This window comes from Orcinus orca, chromosome 4, assembly GCF_937001465.1.
Source record: "Orcinus orca chromosome 4, mOrcOrc1.1, whole genome shotgun sequence".
In the NCBI taxonomy this organism is placed as follows: Eukaryota; Metazoa; Chordata; class Mammalia; order Artiodactyla; family Delphinidae; genus Orcinus; species Orcinus orca.
Genome location: NC_064562.1, coordinates 30,535,581 through 30,555,712, shown reverse-complemented (window position 1 = coordinate 30,555,712; position 20,132 = coordinate 30,535,581). Strand labels below are relative to the sequence as shown.

The 20,132-nt window shown below is 35.3% G+C and overlaps 1 protein-coding gene across 1 annotated transcript in view; it reads left to right on the top strand.

The window, feature by feature from the left end:
* Window positions 1–20,132, top strand: part of IQCM (IQ motif containing M) — a 436,874-nt gene that overhangs the window by 125,382 nt on the left and 291,360 nt on the right. Inside the window, 1 exon segment of the mRNA XM_049709346.1 lies at window positions 15,601–15,659. Coding sequence (XP_049565303.1) covers window positions 15,601–15,659 — 59 coding nt within the window.

Genomic DNA, 20,132 nt, shown 5'->3' with positions numbered 1-20,132 from the left:
TTTCAATAATATAGGAAACACCACCCATCTCCAACTTCGTTGTTGCAATTTCATTTCATAACTCTTCTTTACAAGGTTTTCCAACTTTATGATAATGTATGAAGCACTCTGGAAAACCACAACCTGAAGGACTGTAGGTGTGAAAAACAACTCTGGTATTTATCAAAATTCTGAGGTGCAAAATTTAGTATCAATAGTGCTCTTAAAAAAGCTAGGATGAAAGCAAATATTGACAGAACTTTGTATAAGAAGTTAATTTCTATCTAATATTTATGAACATATAGAGTAAAAACTTTTATTCATTAGTCATCAGTAAGGCAAAACTCTCCTCTGTGAGTGGCTAACTCACAACTCTGTTGCAGTGGCTCTGGGATCAGAATGTTCCCTGACGGGAACTCTGCCATTTGGTGACCCCTAGAATGAGGATGAGATGACAAGCAAGGGACTGCCCAAGCATGCATGCTTGCATACTTATTGTGGTGGTGACAGGGTTCAGGGATGGAGGATCAGAGGGGAAAGAACAGTTGTGGTTGTCTGAATGGGAGGGCAGAGTGCATTTCAGGAAGTGAAAGAAGTTGAGTGTGGCAAAAGTATAGCATTCAAGAGGGCAAGTGGCAAGAAATGAAACAAAATTTAAGCAAGTTCCATCGTCATGAAGTGCCTTCCTTGTAGGAAGACATTTGATCACTTTATTTTCTTAATCTTGGATGGAATTTGCCTAGCCTTGACACTAGGAAGTAGAGATTACAAGGAAATAGAACTTGGTTTAATACCTAGTTGCATTATACATTGTTTCGTGTTTCAAAGAATGCACTGTGAGTCCTCTGGGCATTTGGATCTCCCTCCTTTCAAGGAGAACAAGTCCTATATGAGAGAAGAAACCAAGAGTCACTTGTCCTGTTTTTAAACATACTTATAGATTCAGCTCATAAACAAAACAAAAAATTATTAGTTTTGCAGAAACATATTTTTAGAAATAAAAAAAGAAATTCCATATATAACATTATGCTTCACATTAGCTTAATTTTGACCATGAAATGGGTAGACTAGATTTTAATGAAATTTCTTATCACTCTTCTCTGGAGAATTTTCTTGAGCCATTTTGGGAAAAGAAAACTGTAAGAATCTAGGGGGATATTCTTCTCTTAACTTGGAAATTTAGATATTTTTGTGTGATTCTTTACCAAATTATGCTGTCAGAAGACTGTGGGCATTCACTTGATTTTAGTACATAATAAAAAATAGTAAATTAACTTATAATATGTAAAATATCTTTGCTCATTTTTTTCTCCTCCATCACATTTTCTTCTCTCTGCTCTTTTCCTTCCCTCCACACATTTGAGAGGTATTGTAATCATTTTCATACTCATGATTTTCTCCTCTTGTGGGTTGCATTTGATAAAAAATGTCATCTGATTTGATTTTCTGATATTTCGAAGAATTAACACAAATCATTATGACTATTAAATTTAAAATTTCTATTTATTCAAATGATTTCCTAAATTTTAAAAAATCATTTTGGGTATCAATGAAATTACATTTTGAAAATTCTGTTCTTACAGAATTAGGCTTGGGTTTAATTTAAGCCTTGAGTTAACTATGTGACTATGATTTTTTGACATACTGAAGAGCATTCCAACAGTTTACTCTTATCTGATCTTTTAATTTGTTTGTTTTGGTACTATTACAAGCAGTGATGTCTAATGCTGTACATTATCTTCAAACTTCACATTTTAATTTTGAAATGCATATGTATTTTCCTATGAAATATAAAATTTTGAATCTTTGTGAAAGAATGATATATTTATTTTGATATATACATATAGGTAAAACTATTATTTTTTTAACGTATATAGTTGCAGTTAAAACCCCACATTTTAATAGTTATATTGCCTTGTAGCAATATTATCTGAGCCTGACATTTTTATATATTTTATACGGGCCTAGGTATTTTATAATCATCATTTATTTTATTTTTATTAAATCTTTCCTTCTAGATAAAAATTTCTACTGTTGCCTTAATTAAAGTACTTTTTGGGAAAATAAAGAGGTACTCCATTGCAGAATTCCTTTAGCAATAAATAGGTTAAGATGTATAGACCAACAACAAATTAGTCAAGACATATATATTTAAAACTATTCTCACAAAGTTTTAAAAGAAAGCACTCTTGGTGATTGCAAGATTTGGATTGTAATGTTACTTAGGCTTACCAATGTACCATCATTTAAACAGCTCACAATACCGTTTACACTAAATGATATTCAAAAGTGGAAGGTTAGGTAAATAAACAGGATAATTTTAAATTTGTATTTTTGGATCAATATATTTTTATAGAGAAAAATCTTGATCTATACTTCTCTTTTCTTTTATCATAAAAGACCACTGGATTTTTAGTTTCGTAAGTAACTTCACAATCTTTCTTTACTGTAGAAGCCAAAAGATTCAATCAAATTCTGTCAATCATGTTGCCCCTTTATTCTGAGATGTCCTCGTGTGGGAAAGGTATTTGAGGGACACTAGGCCCATGGGCATTAGTAACAGTGCTCGTCGTAGTTCTAGTTTTATAATAACCTCCAGTCAACATGCACATTCTTTCTGAGATACGCTGGAGTGTGATTGTTACCAAAACCTGGATGAAAGAATGAAAAGCTGGATGCAAAGAACATTGGAGCAGATATTAGGTTAAGGGAGTGAACAGACTGTGCCTACCCTGGGGAATCCCCCCACCCCCACCCTTCTGGGAAGCTAGGTACGCTTGTTCTCTAGGAAAGGGAACATTAACTAAATTTCTTAAAAAGTAATGAAAGAGAACAAACTGTAAAAAGGCAGCCAAAAAAGGCAAACATCTGTTACTGAACATGTCTCACTTGACTTCCTTTTAATGTTCTTAGGAATAAATTTATGAACTAGGAAAGGTTCAGCACTAATTAGATTGTTTTCATCAAACAAAATGCACCAGACATGGATGTTGAATATGAATGAAAACTTCAGTAGTAATAATAAGTAGGCATAGAAAGTGCCAGGAGACATAGAAAGTGCCAGGAGACATAAACATCCTGGGTTATGGCCACAGGCTTTGGATAATGCTATGGCTGTTAATATTGCATTGACTTAGATTTGTTGTGATATGCTTTTTTAAATGATCAGAGAAATATGTCTGAAAAGTCAAGTGTATTCATTAAACAGTAGATGGATTAGGTGCAAAATTTTCTCTTCAATTATACTCATTTAGGCTAATGAGATGTTAGAATGAATTGGAATAACTAATACAGAGGTACTCAAAGGCAAAGTTTTTTAGTAAGAGCAGCAGCAGTGGTGATAGTTGTAGCTTGTCGTAGGTGTGGAGATCCATGCTTTATTCAGAACTCTTGGGACCAGCCATATTTGGGAATCAGAAAATTTCAAACTTTAGAGAGGTAAAAAGAAAAGTAGATCTGTAATCAAACCTGTAATCAAAGCATGGTAATATTTTGTAGTAAATCATATGAATATTCTCATTAAGTGGGAAATACAGGCTACTATATAGGTCATTTGTTTGTTTCTGGTTAGGTTTTGACACCAAAGGTTAGGTGAGTTAAATTCTCCCCTCCATATGTGTTATGAAAAATTTGTTGGTTTTCAAAGCTTTCTGGATTTCTGAGTTATAAATAAGGAATCATAGGCTTATAGTAGTAATAGTGATAGCAAAAGTAATAGTAGTGGTGGTCATAGTAGATAAAGGTGATGGGGAAATAAGGAGATAAGGACACACACACACACACACACACACACACACACACACACACACACACACACACACACACACAGTGAAAATAAAGGGAACCTCATTTAAAATGGAGCCATGCAGCCTGAGGGGGAACTCTCACGTGTATACCACTCTTTGCACTTGCATAACCAGCAGGAAGAAGGAAGGTAAGAATTGTTTTGACAAGGGAAGACATTAATCACAGGGGAATTTTATCTCCTGCTTTTCAGAAAAAGAAGGAAGGTCCCCCACAACCTCAAGCTCTTGCTCTTCTCCAATGAACTTTTGTTCAAAACAGCCCTTCTTTATTTCCTCCTAACACCTACTCAAAAGCCAGACCCCTCTCCTTTATTTTTCAGACTTGCCTGTGATTCACCATAGCTTGTCTGTCCCAAATTGCAATTCTCTGCTATTCCCGAATAAACCCATTTTGTGGGTAAAATAACTGGCTATTTTATTTTTAAGGTTGAAAACATACACACACACATTATTAGTTCTATAAGGAAAATACCATGATCGTATATTCATTGTTATTGATACTTGATGCAAGACACGTCCTGGAATTAACTGCAGAATGTCCATGTTTATGTGATTCCCAATAGCAGAATCAGGCAGATGTGATTATATATCTCTGATAGATGCTACTCCCTGTGATTGTTCTTCCCCAAACCCCACCTAAAGGAACACCACTACTTTTATTTTTTCAGAGTGCATCATGAATCTCTTTACTGGTTTATTACTGGCCTTCCTCACTAAATGTAGGTTCCATAAGGCTGAGGACATTTTAGATCACCAGTGCAACCCCAGTGCCTAGAATGGTTTCTGTCATAAACTAGAGGTTTAGAAAATATTTGTTGAATAAATGAATAATAGGCTATTTGACATTTCCCCAAGTGGAACACATAAGAGACCCAAGGTTCCAAAGCAGTGAAAAACACAACCATGATAATATTATTAAGAAGAGGAAAAAGAAAAAAAGATGATTTAAGGATGTTGCATTAATTTTTTTTTTTTTTTCTGTATTGACTGAAAGAGTTGTACGATCCTTAATTCTTTGCCCTGAAATGGACTTTTTGGCCCATTCCTCTTCTCTGGAATCCGTGGCCATTCTCATTTTGTCACGCAGTTCTCCTGTTGGGTTCTTTTTTTCTTTTTTCTAACCTCCTCCAACAGTCTCATTAGAAGATCCCTTTGAGTCTGCAGACAGGATGGGTTTCATTGGCTGTCTGGAGAGGACCAAACAAATCCATCCCAAGGGCACAAACTCAAAACTCTGAGTTGTAGGAGATCTGGTGATGAAGACTAGGTTGCAGATGGTGAGATCTGGTTGGTAGTAATCAGGAGGCCACACACACTCCCATTCAGTTGTTGTGTTAGGAGAATATCAGAGGACGATGATCCTCTCAGCCACACAAGGCTGCTTCAGGGTTCTGTCTGCAGTGATTGATTCCTAATCTGACTCCAGTTGTATCCTTGAACCAGACACATAGGACAACTTTTAAACTCAAATTATTTTAGGTCTTTGTGTTCTTCCTTCTCTGTTCTCCCTATACTGTTACCACATAATTATGACCATCCTATAAAGCCTTTAACATCTGCTTTTTACCACGTGTTAAAATAATTTTTATAAATATGCTCGTAATACCTATATTTTGAAGGAAACACAGATGAGCCAAAAATGAGAAAATCAACCATACTTATTATAGCAACAATGCTTTATAACCTTATTTTTTTCACTCAAAAATATATTCTGAGCATCTTTTCTTATTAACATATTTTCTTTAATATTAAATAACTCATTTTTGGTTATCTTGGCAACTGACAATGCTTTAATGGAATGCAGTGCATTATATTTGTAATTAAATCTTGGTGCATATTCTAAATTTCCTTAGGATAAATTCCTTGTAGTGGAGTTGCTGGTATGCTTGCCCCTTTTGCTTTGTTTTTTATTATATACTGTTAATTTTTCCTCCAAAGAAGTGTTGCTTTTAGATTTTCACATAGATTTCCACTGCTTCTTATTCCTCAAAAACAAAAGTACACAAAGAAAAAGCAAACCAATAACCAACTAAAATTAGATAATTCTCTGCAGGTTTAGTTAGGCCCTCCCGACTCCATGGGTCAATTGCATTGTTATCATCCAGGAACTTGTTAAAAATTTAGCTTTCAGGACCCACCCCAAATGTATTGAATCAGAATCTGTATTTGAATAAGATCAGTAGTGATTTATAAGCATATAAAAATTTGAGAAACACTGTTTTAGACAATTCCCCATAATATTTTGCCTTTTAAGTGAGCTTTTGATAAGTAGTGACAGTCTATACAATGTAATTGTTTTCCTGACAAATACCTGAAGTACAGATAATCTATGCTGAATTTAGTCATGTGGTGGGATAGGAATGTGGTTTATTGTGAACGTTGACGAGTGAGATTATAACTGATCAAAGATATCAGAAACACATTTTCAAGTAATGAAATAGAACTACAGTGAATGTAAAAATTGGCCTGGGAAAATATGCCAGCTATTTTGATAATACAGCTTTCACCCAAATAAAATAATCTGGACAATTTCAATAAGCTGATATATCATCCAAGTATATCCTGAGTCTCTAGGAATTAGATTTTAGTGATTTATAAGAGCATAAAGTTTGATAAGCACTGTTTTATGTAATTCCCCATAAACATGCTCCAAACAAGGAGAAATAGTCAAGTTGTAGTTAGGGGGCTGGGGCAGCTTTTGACCACCCCCACCATGCATCTGATTGGCTGTTCTAAATCCCATTATGATTAAGTTCTACTGACTCCCTACAAAATCATTGGAGATATTCTAAAAGAAATGAGTGGAAAACAAAATTGCTGAGTGCCAATCAATTAAAAAAATCTAATGTAAACTCTAATACTGTCTTTGTTCACTGTATTCTATTTTCATAGATTAAAAATTTTCTACCTGTATTACCAATTTCACCTTCCGGATAGAGTAGTGTTTTGAGTCTGAATGAATCCCAGTCACCTCCTTCCTACTTGTGTAATCAAGGTAAAGATATTAAACTTCTCAACTTCCTAAGGGAAAGTGAGAATTAAAGTATCTATTTTGCAGAGTCTTGGTGAATATTGAAGAACATGAACATAAAGCAGATAGTAGGTTCTAATTATTAGTTATAACAATTTATTAGTTCTGGGATGCAGTTCCAGATCTAGCACATAGTATATAAATCTTATGATGGTAACCAAACTCACTGTTTACAATGGTCTTACAGTTAAATAAATCCCAAACAAATGCACAAATGAAAAGGATTGAATTCAAAAGTTTAAAATTCTATCCAGTTTATAACCAAATCGTTTAATAATAAATTAATTACCTGGGAGGGTATGTTAAATACAAAGGGGGAAACATATTCAAAATCAAATAAGCACCTTACATTCATTTGAGCATCAACTTTAATATCGGTATGAACACAAGCACATTAAAATATCCTCAAATTGTAAAACAACTCATTTCCTCATTTTGTTGTTTTAATTCTAGCTGATAAAAAAAATTAATCATATGTATTTATAGATTCATACACTTAAAATTTCAGAATAAGACAACACAATCCTGGCAGCAGCTGTTCCATTGCTTGGCATTCTTGAATTTTGAAGTTTCCAAGAACACATACAAACCACAGGAGAGATTTGGAGCCATGTAACCTCCTAGTAAGTTTTGATATATTGAATACTTGGGAAACCCATAGATTCCCAAGATCTTTTCATTCTTTTCTTTCTCGGGGGACAGACACTCATCTTAAAGTCAAGGAATTTTTTTACCACACTATTTAAAAAATTTGTATTGTTTTATGTATCAATTATACAAAACAGTATATTATTCATATACATATCTATTTATAGCTCTATATCTTAAAGAATAACACTAAAACAAATACCTGTAAAACTTAGGGAACAGAACTCAATGTGTCTTTTCTTTCCCTTCATATCCTGAAGAAACCAGTCTCCTTAATTTTACGTTAATTGTTCCCTTGCTTTTCTTTATAATTTAGCACATCTACACACATCTCTATTTAGTATTTTGCTTACTTTTACTTGTTTTTCACTTTATGTGTGTGGAATTATAATGTTTTCTCTCTCTCTCTTTGCCCAGACATGTATTTTTTTTTTAAATAAATTTATTTATTTATTTTTGGCTGAGTTGGGTCTTTGTTGCTGCACGCGGGCTTTCTCTAGCTGCGGTGAGCGGGGGCTACTCTTCGTTACGGTGCACGGGCTTCTTATTGCTGGCTTCTCGTTGCGGAGCACGGGCTCTAGGCACTTGGGCTTCAGTAGCTGTAGCACGCGGGCTCTAGAGCTGCAGGCTCAGTAGTTGTGGTGCACGGGCTTAGTTGCTCCGCGGCATGTGGGATCTTCCCGGACCAGGGCTCGAACCCGTGTACCCTGCATTGGCAGGCGGATTCTTAACCACTGTGCCACCAGGGAAGTCCCAGCAATGTATTTTTGAGAGCCATCAGTCTTCATAAATGTTAATCTGTGGCCCCATGGTTCATTCATTTTCATGGATGCACAACATCCCATTGAATGAATACACTACAATTTAATTATCCTTTCTATTGCTGAGAGATATTTGCCTTTTTAAAAAGTTATGTCCTATTATGAACAATTCTGCTACATTCTTCTACAAGTGTTAGGTGCAAGAGTTTCTCTAGGGTAAGAATTCCCAGCATCAATATGAACCTGCATCCTGTTGCATCGAGAACGGGTTATATAGATGCCAGAATATTGATCCCTTCAGCCTGGGAGGCAGGTGGACAGGGCCTGGGCAGTAGGAACTCCATAACTGATTATTAACTGCCTGAATAATTGATTGCCTCTAGCCACAAGCAGCCTGGAGTAGACTGGCTGTGCTGGCCAGTGGGCGTATATTCAGTGTTACCAGGCAATATAGAGAACAGTTTTCCACTCCTAGAAACAGTTTATGAGAGTCTGCATTGCTTCATATGCTTGGTAACACTTAATAATATGTCAAAATTTTAACCTTTTCCAATTTGGAAGATACGAAATATTTCTTTGAGATTTTAATTTGCATTTCCCTAATGACAAATCAGGCTGAGAATTTTTTTTCACATATTTCTGGGCCACGATTATTTCTTTTTTGTGAACATCATACAGTTGTATTTTCAAAAATATATTTAGATGCATTTATACCCCTTCTGTTCTGTGTTCTCTATTTGTTCTTTCTATTTTGTCCTTTTTTTTCTCTTTTGCTCCTTTGTCTCTTTTGGAAATTGATTGACATGTTTTCCCCTCTTGTTCCATTTTTCCTAGTACTAGTTTTCCTTGTACTAGTTTTGTACTAGTACATTGTACAAACTAGCATTGTACTAGTTTTCCTTGTTCTCGTTTGACCTTTATGTTCTTTTTTTACTTTATATAAGTGGTTAACCTATGGATTTTAATACATACTTTTAAAGTATATTTATCCTTTTCCCACCTCATACAGAAATCTTAGATTGCCTTAACTACCAGAGTTTAATTCTCTTATTATTTTCACTATTTTTAACTTCACAAATTAGAAACCATTATTTTGTTTTCTACCTCCTTGTCTGTTTAGGTTTACCTACATGCTTACCAATTTTTTTTTTTTACCTGCCCTTATATCTAGCATCACAGGCTATAGGATGATTTTCCTTCTTGAATTACATCCTTTAGAAGTACCTTTAGTAAGGGTCAGGTGGCAGAAAACTTCTGTTTATATCTATTTTTTCCTCCTCAATAATACATTCTCAGAATCTTGAAGTTATCTTTCCCCTGTTTTCTGGCTGCCACTGTTGCTGTTGAAAAATCAGATGTTTGTCCAGTTGTCTTTCCTTTGTGAGTAATCTCTCTTCTCTACTTCTAAGGACTTCTTTTCATTGTTCTGCTGTTTTATTATGAGATGTGTAAGTGTGTTTTTCTTTCTATTTATTCTGCTTGGTTTCTGTTTGGCTTCCTAACTATGAAAGTCAGTGTCTTTCAGCATTCTGGAAAAAAATCTCTGTCACTATCTCTTTAAATGCTTTTTTTCTTCCATTTTTTTCTTTATAAGCTCTGCTTAAAACTTTTTCTAAAACTCTCCTTACACATATGTTGTCTTCCATTTAATTGTCACTCTTTGTCTTTTTTTCCACTTTTTCACATTTTCCATCTCTTTGTCTCTTATTGCTATATCCTGGGTCTTATTTTCCCTCCTGATTCCTCTTTTATGTGTTTTCTTTTTGTGTGTCCATTCTTTTTTTTTTTTTGCTACTCGTTGAGTTTCCAATTATTCCAATTATTATATTTTTCATTTTTAGAATGTCTAGTTGTTACTTTTCAAATCAGCTTGTCAGCTTTGAAAATTTTTGGTTACTTTAACATATTTCTCTAAACATATAGAAACGGAGGCTCATTCTTATTTTATATTCTGTATACCTTAGTTTCAGTACTGGAGTCTTTGAGTTTCTGAATGTGTAGTTTGTTGTTTCTTCTGATGCTTTGATTGCTTATTTTCTTATGTTTGATAGTTTTCTGACTGTGAGCTCATTTTTCTTGGTATTTTATTGTGAGAATTCTTTGAAACCTGAATTTAAACTGCATTCTTCTAAAAATGATTGATATTAGCTTTTACTGGGTACTCTTTCAGTGCACTACCAACCTGGGACCACTTTGTTCTTAATTTTTTGCTTTTCTTTGATAGGAGGTGTTTACGGAATTGCCTATAGTGTGAAGTCAGGCCCCAAATCCATATGAATGAAGTCTTATCCTGAAAAATTCCTATGAGTGACTTTTTCTCCTCTCCACCCAGAGGCAAGGCCATGACAGACAAGTGGTCTCATGCTATCTCTTTCTCCTTCTGTTTCTACTTCTTTCTTTCTCTCCCCAGGGGAATTTTAAAATCCTGGTTTATATTCTAAGGATATTGCACTTCCAGTACCTAGGTTTTATGAGAGGTGTTCTCAGCTCTGATATTCCTTCATGCTCTGGGTTCCAGTGTTTGTCTCCCAACTTCAGGGCACGGGGCTCATTAGAACCCAGGTTCTAGGTTGTCTAAAATTTCCATGCCATCCCCAAGGCTAAGACAGGCTCCAGAACTCATACAACAGTAAATTCAACATTCTCGTTGTTTTCTACCAGAAAAGAGTTCTATTACTTTCCCTTCATTTCAGCTATGCATTTAAAATATATTTGATTTTTCGTTTTAGAATATGTGTTAGTATTATGCTGTGATTTGTTGCTATGAACGTGCTACTGGAAACAACAGCCCTGTTATATCTTTTACAAATAGGTTCCAACCCTCAGAGGGACTTATAGTGGGATGTAAACTTCTCTGTCCAGCTCCCTCTTTCTCATCAGTCTTTGTATTGCCTCCTATGTGATACTTAAATTGCTAAATATCAAAGAGTTTTCATTTCCCTTGGAGGTTAAAGAAATTGTATCTAGTGATTGATAAAGGAAAAACCTATGTTTTGTTGGGCCGCCTCCCTCAGTCTTGCCTAATTTGAAAGTTGAATGGCTTTTTGAGGTCATGGCTATTACAGAGTGACCAGCATTACCTATGGTATTCCCTCCACTTCTCTTAAGAAATGTAAAAGAAATACCACACTTGAGAACACCTTCACAATGGGGCTTCTGTGGCTCCACAAGAAGATTTTGAGAAACTATGGGTTTCCTGGGCCTATCACAACTTCCTGGGTGTGGCTCTATGGCTGGAAAACCCTTCTGTGGTTTGTATGTGTTCTTAGAAGCTCTAAAATACAACAGTGTAAAGATAATGACTTGTGAAAAATTCCAAAATGATGTGTTTGGTGCCTTCTGGTTCTGCATGTGTGCAAGTTACTGACAGTTTTCTTTTTAAAACATTTCTTACACAAGAAGCAGTAGCAGTACAAGGAATGCAACTCACTGCTATTTCACAGAATGTGCTGGTGACATGACTGACTTCTGCTGGGGAAACACAAGTTTCAAGCCTGGCAGAAAAAGCTTTTCAGTTTATTTCACATGTTTTAATGTGCAATTTTTAATTTTATATGTATATGCTATCAGTGATTTTCTCTTCACAGTTATCTATTTTTAAAGAAACCTTTCATTTACCTTGAATGGTGTGTTTATATATGCTTCTGGTAGGGTCACAAAGCTGTTTAAAACTATGAAAATTTCTTGCTACTTAGAAAATCCCCTTTAACCACATTTTAGGGTAAGTATTGGAGGTGTAATGTGCCAATTATAGATTACCTTGTTATTGCAAACATATTGCAGAATTTCACACTAATAGTAGTAATATAGAAGTATGGCTAGCATTATGATGTGAAATGAAAGGCTTTCTTCCATATTTCATCTGTGGTTAATCAATGCAAGAATTTAATCATCAAACTATGAGAGAAATTAGCAGCATTGTCAAAAGGAAGAAATAAATTCCAGATGAGATTTGGAAAGAAGGGGGAATTGGTGGATTAGGTAGCTGCTTCTAAAAAGAAGCTTGAGATTTAATATTATGTGAATTATCAGAAGTTGGTGCCGGTTAAGTTGTGGGATTTGAGAAAATATGTGGGGGAAAGGAGTCTGAAAAAGGTTTGAAATAAATTCACACAGGTTGTTAAAAAAATTGGAAAATTTTGACATGAGTATTTAATAAGTGACTTACATCATTATCCAAGTATTTAGAATGTGTCGCTTCAAATGCATTGTCATGGAGAGACTAGGATCTTGAAGAAGTCTAGAGAAGCAGCTGGCAGCTGTGGAAAGAAGAAACATTTTGAGAGAGAATGGAATTGAAACATCAAGGCAGAATGGACTTGAGATTTTAATATATAAGTATGGAGAAAACTAAGACTTAGAAAAAAAACCCCAGGACCCCTTAAAGAAAAGGACTGCTATTGACTTCACAAAAAGGTGACCAAACTCCCCCGCCACCACCGGTTTCTAATTATGGTAGGTAGGAAGAAAAGACACAACAGAAGTAACTGGAAAAAAATCAGAGAACATTTTATTAAGAAAAATCCTCAAGAATGTTTGTCTGAGACTGTTTTGCTTAGTGGCCTTGATATTTGACACCTTTCATGGTGGAGAATATGAAAATCTCAGTCTGGCCAAGAAGGAAGCAGTTAAAAAAATTTAGTTGGCAAGTGTAAATAGTAGTATCACATAAGGACAGTGTGTTCCAAGCCAAGCACTTTGTTGTGTGCAAAAGTATGGACTACATAAGTTAAAAAATAATTTTTGTAGCCGTGAGTATTTTTTCTAGCCATGAATATGTGTCATGGAACATCTTGAGAGCAATATTTAAAATATAGGTGCTTCTTCTTGTTTTATTATCACCTACATGTTGCACATAAATTTTAAAAAGTACAGTATTATTTTTGAGGGTGAATGCTTTGAAAAATAAAACATGATCAGGGAATTCTAAAAGTGACAAATATTTGAGAGGTGATGCAAGTTAATTCTCAAGGTTATTCTTGCATTCTAACATAACAGTAGAAGAAAAATTAATCTTCAGTCTTAAACAATGAACGGCACGAAATACAAGTTTACATATACAAGTCAGACTGCATCCGAGAGAGCACTCACTATAGGACAGAGTGAAGCTTGTATTTAAAACAATCACTCTGCATCTTAAAACTCAGTATTTTTGCAATACAGATACAAATTTCTTCCACATTTCATCTTTACACTTTTTATATATCCTGAGATTTTATAGAAGAGACTTCTTTGGGTTCAGTTGCCAAATAATGGTTAAATACATATTAGCAACTTTATGTTTTTAAATAAATTTATTTATTTATTTTTGGCTGCGTTGGGTCTTCATTGCTGTGTGTGGACTTTCTCTAGTTGTCGCGAGGGGGGCTGCTCTTGGTTGCAGTGCATGGGCTTTTCATTGTGGTGGCTTCTCTTGTTGCGGAGAGTGGGCTCTAGGTGTGCGGGCTTCAGTAGTTGTGGCACAAGGGCTCTAGAGCGCAGGCTCTGTAGTTATGGCGCACAGGCTTAGTTGCTCTGTGGCATGTGGGATCTTCCCAGACCAGGGATTGAACCTACGTCCCCTGCATTGGTAGGCTGATTCTTGTTTTAAAAAAATTAATTATTTTATTTTTGGCTGTGTTGGGTCTTTGTTTCTGCGCGCGGGCCTTCTCTAGTTGTGGCGAGCAGGGGCTACTCTTTGTTGCAGTGCGTGGGCTTCTCATTGCAGTGGCTTCTCTTGTTGCAGAGCACGGGCTGTAGGCATGAGGGCTTCAGTAGTTGTGGCGCATGGGCTGTAGAGCGCAGGCTCAGTAGTTGTGGCGCATGGGCTTAGTTGCTCCACAGCATGTGGGATCTTCCCGGACCGGGGCTCGAACCTGTGTCCCCTGCATTGGCAGGCGGATTCTTAACCACTGCACCACAAGGGAAGCCCTGGTAGGCAGATTCTTAACCACTGTGCCACCAGGGAAGTCCCTATTTGCAACTTTAAAGCAAAAGTAAAATAAGCATTTTCGTTGTGGTATCAGGAGCATTACATCAATAGCCAAGGTACTTTCTGGCACCGACTTCTTATAGAGTCTGAGAGGGAAGACAACACCAACAATCCAAAATCCGTTAACCTTTACTCATTGTCAAGATTACCTCAAATTCCTCTTATCTGAGGCCATTTTTTCAAAAGCTATTTTGGGCAAAATAATTGTCATAGCAGATTATAAAATGGATATGCAATGCCTCTAGGTATCAGTTTAACCTTTGGATCACACCGAATGACCAGAAAGGGAATGACCCAGTTATTTTGAGATCTTGGAGAATCATCTCCTAAGTTGTTCTTTCAACTGTTGACTGACATTGAAGGACTGTGTAAAAGATCCATAGTAAACTCTCAAGTGTCATTGTTGAAGAGATGCTGTTGAAGCTGACCATTACACTATCCCAGGCTTCTTATGAAGGACTCATGGAAGAAATTTTTCACAGAAAATAAGTTTACTTCTCTTATAGATATTGTGAATGTTAGAACTACTGTGTTTTCTTTGTTACTTTGTGTTTTAGTTTGCCAGGCCTGCCATAATACAATAGTATAGACTGGGTGGCTGACACAACGGAAATTAATTTTCTCACAGTTCTAGGGCAAAGTTGGTTTTTCCTGAGGCTTCTCTCCTTGGCCTATAGATGGCTGCTTCTTGCTGTGTCCTCACATGGCCTTTTCTCTGTGCACACATGCCCCTGGCATCTCTTCCTCTTCTTATAAGGTCACCAGTCCTATTGGATTAGAGCCTCACCCTTATGACCTCATTTAACCTTAATTACCACTTGAAAGGCCTTATCTCCAAATATAGTCACATTTCGGGATTAGGGCTTCAACATATGACTTTTAGGGGAACACAGTTCAGTCTGTAACACTTTGGTAGCTGGGAATTTGAGAGGCAAATCTTTGTAACACAGTAAGCAGTATCAGAAAACACTTGACATTATTTTTCTATCCGTATTTTCCCTTTAACTTGATATCCTTTTTTTTCTTTTTTCACACATACTATATTTTTTGTAAGCTACCTTAAAACTTTTTATAAGACAGAGGGCAAATAAGTAATTAAATAAATAAATTCTTATCTCTAGTAGATTTTTATGGCTATTTGCTCACTGAAATGATCAGAAGGAATTGTATTCCTGGGGGCCAAAAGATGCCGGAGGAGGTTCTGTGATCATACTCCTCTGAGTATACTTATTTATATGTGTTTAGGTTTATCATATATACTTATATCAACGTTTAGGCTTATATATTAAAATGGATCAGTTGTTTCTCCCTTTGATAATATAATAGAACATCAGTGGAATTAAGATTTTATAGACAATGAAGTTGGTTTCCTAATTGTGTCAATTCTTCTTTCTCTTATTCTAGAAAAGTTTTATCAAAAAAGAACAACAGTCTGTCAAGCCAGAATCAAAGCCACAACCCAGGTATATCTTTATATAATAGCAGAAAAGTTTAAATTAATATGCTTGCTTTTGGTTTTATCCTGACTTAAGTATCTGGTTTAAAGAAATGTAGGTTGTTGAAAGCTCAAGTTTTCAACGTATCTTTTTCAAAGTTCCCATTTAATTTGACTAAGGCAAGGATAAAAAATTCTTATTTTTTTGAGTGTATTAATGCTCATTCAGTAGACCAGGCTGTAGGTTTACTTTGCAGTGGCAAGTAAAAGCATTGTAAACAGTACTGTATGATGTTTCAGCAGTTTTGTTTATTAGAAACTATGTCCTGCAATTCACTATGGTACAGCATGCCTTTCAGTGACTCCATGAGGCATTCTTAAGATTGCTCTGCTTCTTTGTGTAGCAAATTTGTTGACAAACTTTTGTGAAAAAATAACTGATTTTGTGAGATAGATTGGAGAGTGAGATGGAAAGAAGGGATTATGGAAAATTAACAGTGAAGTTTCTGAAAAGGACAGGTTTCAGACCTGTGCTTTCTTTTTCACTGGTAATGCATTAATTTATTAATTCACCAGATATTATTTTTGTACTGACTCGGTGCAAAGCTCTGTGTCAAGCCATATTGATGCAAATAGCAAAAGGGTAAACCTTGGAGACTGAAGTTTGTCAGAGCAACCAGTTTGGAAAACTTACCCCCTAGTAAATACAGGTTTATTCAAATATATTATTCAAGCTACCTTCTCTTACTTGACATCCTTCTTAATTCCTTCTCTCAGTTACTCAAAAGGTGTGGTCCATAATCCTTTATTCACAATTCCAAAATCTGGAAAGCTCCAGAAACTGAAAGTTGATGTCACCTAAGGTGGTGCCAAAACTCTTAATGTCAAAACCTGACCTGAAGTAATAAGTGATCATGATTACTCATAGTCTCTACTTTTCCCACTTCATGTGAATATTCATACTTTGCATACATATTAACATTAATTATATTAGCTAATTAATATTAATATGTTCAATGATGGGACACTGCCCCAGACATGTTACATAATATATGGTATACATGCTATATTAATTTCCTAGACTTTGAAACAAAATCTGAATTCCCAAATACATTTGACTCTAAGGTTCAAGTATTATGGAATTGCACTATATGGTAAATCTTGGCCAAATATGACTGTGAAATAATCCCAAATAATTGTTTAAACCTCCAATAAATAAATATCCAGTTTAAGATTAGGTGTTTTCTGAGATTTAGTCTCATACTAAATTTAGTAGTAGCTAAATTCATTAGTAGTAGCATTCATTCTGTGCTTAGTTTGTATGAGGTACTTTCATATAACTCCCGTAACAACACATGATGTATTTTATTATCACCATTTTACTGATGGGTAAACTGAGGTTGAATATTTCACTTAGGGTCAATCAGCTAGTCTGTGATAGAGCTGGATTCAAACATAGGTCCTTTAATTGCAGTCATTGCTACATACTATAAGCTAAATTATGCCAGAATGATCCCTGGCTAAAATTTCAAGTTCTGTGAGAGTAGGGGTGGTTGATTCTGTTAACTTTTCTATCTATAGCTCATGGCACAATCCCAGCAATGTAGTAGATACTCAGAAAATATAACTGAACAAATGAACAATTTCCAGAGGAAAAGGAAAAACAGATTGTGTCTTGTCCTGCTCAGAAAATTTTCTTTCAGTCTTTCACAGTTTATTCATTTAACAAGATGCTAACAAGATGCTAAGGACGGGATGAACAAGAGAGACTCCTTACATTTGTGGAATTTAAAGCCTAGGCAGAGTTCTCAGTTGCTGTTCACCATGGAGGGAGACAGAAGTTGGAGTTTAAGTCCTTTCAGATGACAGTACTTAGTAAACACCTCAGTCTCTCCATGGAAATCTTGGAAGGCCAACACCTATGGAGTGGAGAATATACCCCAGGACTAAGGAATTCACCTTAGTACAAGGGACAAAACAAACAGATTCACCCTAACAAAAGCATAAAACTAAGCCTCAACAAGTTCAAGATGATAAACCAGTAACTTAGCTGCCACCTAGAATTAAAAAACAATCAATATTCTTTCAAGGACGGTAACATAATCCACAATCCCTACAATATACAATGTTTAGTACACAACAAATAAAATGTTAGACATGTTAAGAAACAGGAAAATCTGGGTTACATCAAAGAAAAAGATATCCCAAATGTTAGAATTAGCAGACAAGAGCTTGAAAGCAGTTATTATAAATGTTCAAGAACTTAAAGAAAAAGATGTTCCTAATAACAGAGAATCCCAGTGCATAAATGGAAAATATAAGGACAATAATCAAATGAAAGTTCTGGAACTGAGAAATAACGTATCTGATGTGAAAATTTCATTGAATGGTTGAACACCATATTGGAGAAGGCAGTAGAGAAGATTAGTAAACTTGTAGATCTATAGAGACTAATCTGAACAAAACGATAGATTGAGAACAAAATGAACAAAGCCTGATGGGCCTATAAATTAATATCAAGTGGCCTATCATATGTGAATTGGAGTCTCAGAAGAAGAGAACTAGAATAAGGCAGAAAAAGTAGTTGAAGAAATAGTAGCTGGGGGCTTCCCTGGTGGTGCAGTGGTTAAGAATCCACCTGCCATTGCAGGGGGCATGGGTTCGAGCCCTGGTCCGGGAAGATCCCACATGCCATAGAGCAGCTAAGCCTGTGCGCCACAACTACTGAGCCTGTGCTCTAGAACCCACGAGCCACAACTGCTGAGCCCACAGGCCACAACTACTGAAGCCCATGCACCTAGAGCCTGTACTCTGCAACAAGAGAAGCCACCGCAATGAGAAGCCCGCGCACTGCAATGAAGAGTAGCCCCCGCTCGTCGCAACTAGAGAAAGCCCATGTGCAGCAATGAAGACCCAATGAGCCAAAAATAAATTAATAAAATAAATACATTTATAAAAAAAAGAAAGAAAGAATAGCTGGAAATTTCCAAATTTAATGAAAAACATCTTTACGCGTCCAAGAAGATATCACATCTAAGCAAGATAAACACAAGAAAAAACACGTAGGCATATCATAGGCAAAGAGTTGAGAATTAAAGGCAAAGAAAAACCTTTGAAATAACCAGCAGGGAAAAGTACACATTGTACAAAGGGTTACAATTCTGAGAATGATGGATGTCTTCTCACTGGAAATGATGCAGACCAGAAGGCAATGAAATTATATATTTAAAGTGCTAAAAGAAAGATTATCAACTGATAATTCTGTATCTAGTGAAACTATCTCACAGTATTGAGGTTGAAAAAAGAAATTTTCAGCTAAATTAAAGAAATGAGAATATACTGCCAACTGATCTGTTTTTCACAAATGTTAAAGGAAGCTCTTCATGCTGAGAGAAATGACACCTGTTGTATATTTGAATCTACAAGAAGAAATAAAGAACATTGAACATAGAAAATATATGATGAAAATATATGAAAAAGAATATTTTTTCCAATTATTTTTAAATTGAACATTTTAGGCAAAATCATAACATTATTATGGTACTTATAAGTAGGTAGATGCAAAAACATATATGACAATGCTAGCAAAATAATGGACTTATACTTTTCAAGTTTCTTTCATTTTATGTGTAGTGGTATTAATTCTAAGTAGAGTGGGATAAGAAAGCAAATTGTAATTCCCAGAGCAACCACTAATACAAAAAGATAAACCTAAAAGATAATACGAAAACTAAAATGGAATATCAAAAACTATTTGGTTATCCCAAAAGAAGACAGGAAAGGGAGAACATATAATGGGTGAATAAAAAACAAATAGTAAAATGGTAGACTTAAACCCAACTGTACCAATATTTCATATACAGAATAAACATGCAGTTAAAAGTAAGAGCTTGTCAGGATGGATAAAAAAGCAAGAACCAACTCTGCTATTTATAAGAGATGAACATAAAAAGACATTAATTGGAAGTAAAAGGTTAGAGAAAAGATACACAATGAAAAAAAGCTAGCAGAAGAGTGCTAGGGTGGCTATACATCAAAGTAGACTTCAAGGACGATTTCCAGACATAAAGAGGACACTTCATAATTGTAAAAGAATGAATTAATTAGAATTAGATAATAATCCTAAATGTGTATGACTTAATAATAGAGCTTTAACACAAATAAAGCAGAAATTGACAGGACTAAAGAATAAAATGGACAACTGCATAATTATGACTGGAATTTTTTTACACGTCTTTTAGTAATTGATAGGAAAATTAGTAAAAAGTAAATGACAACATAGCAGATTTGAACAAACCGTCAACTGATTTGAACTAATTAACATTTGTAGACTACAACCAACAAATGTAGAAGATATGTTTTTTTTTAAGTGCACGTGTAACATTCGTTATAGAGATAAGAACAGAAAGCAATGAAATAAAAAACAGAAACAATAAAGCAAATTAAGAAAGCCAAAAGTTGGTTCTTTGAAAAGATTAGTAGAATTTGTAAGCTCCTAACA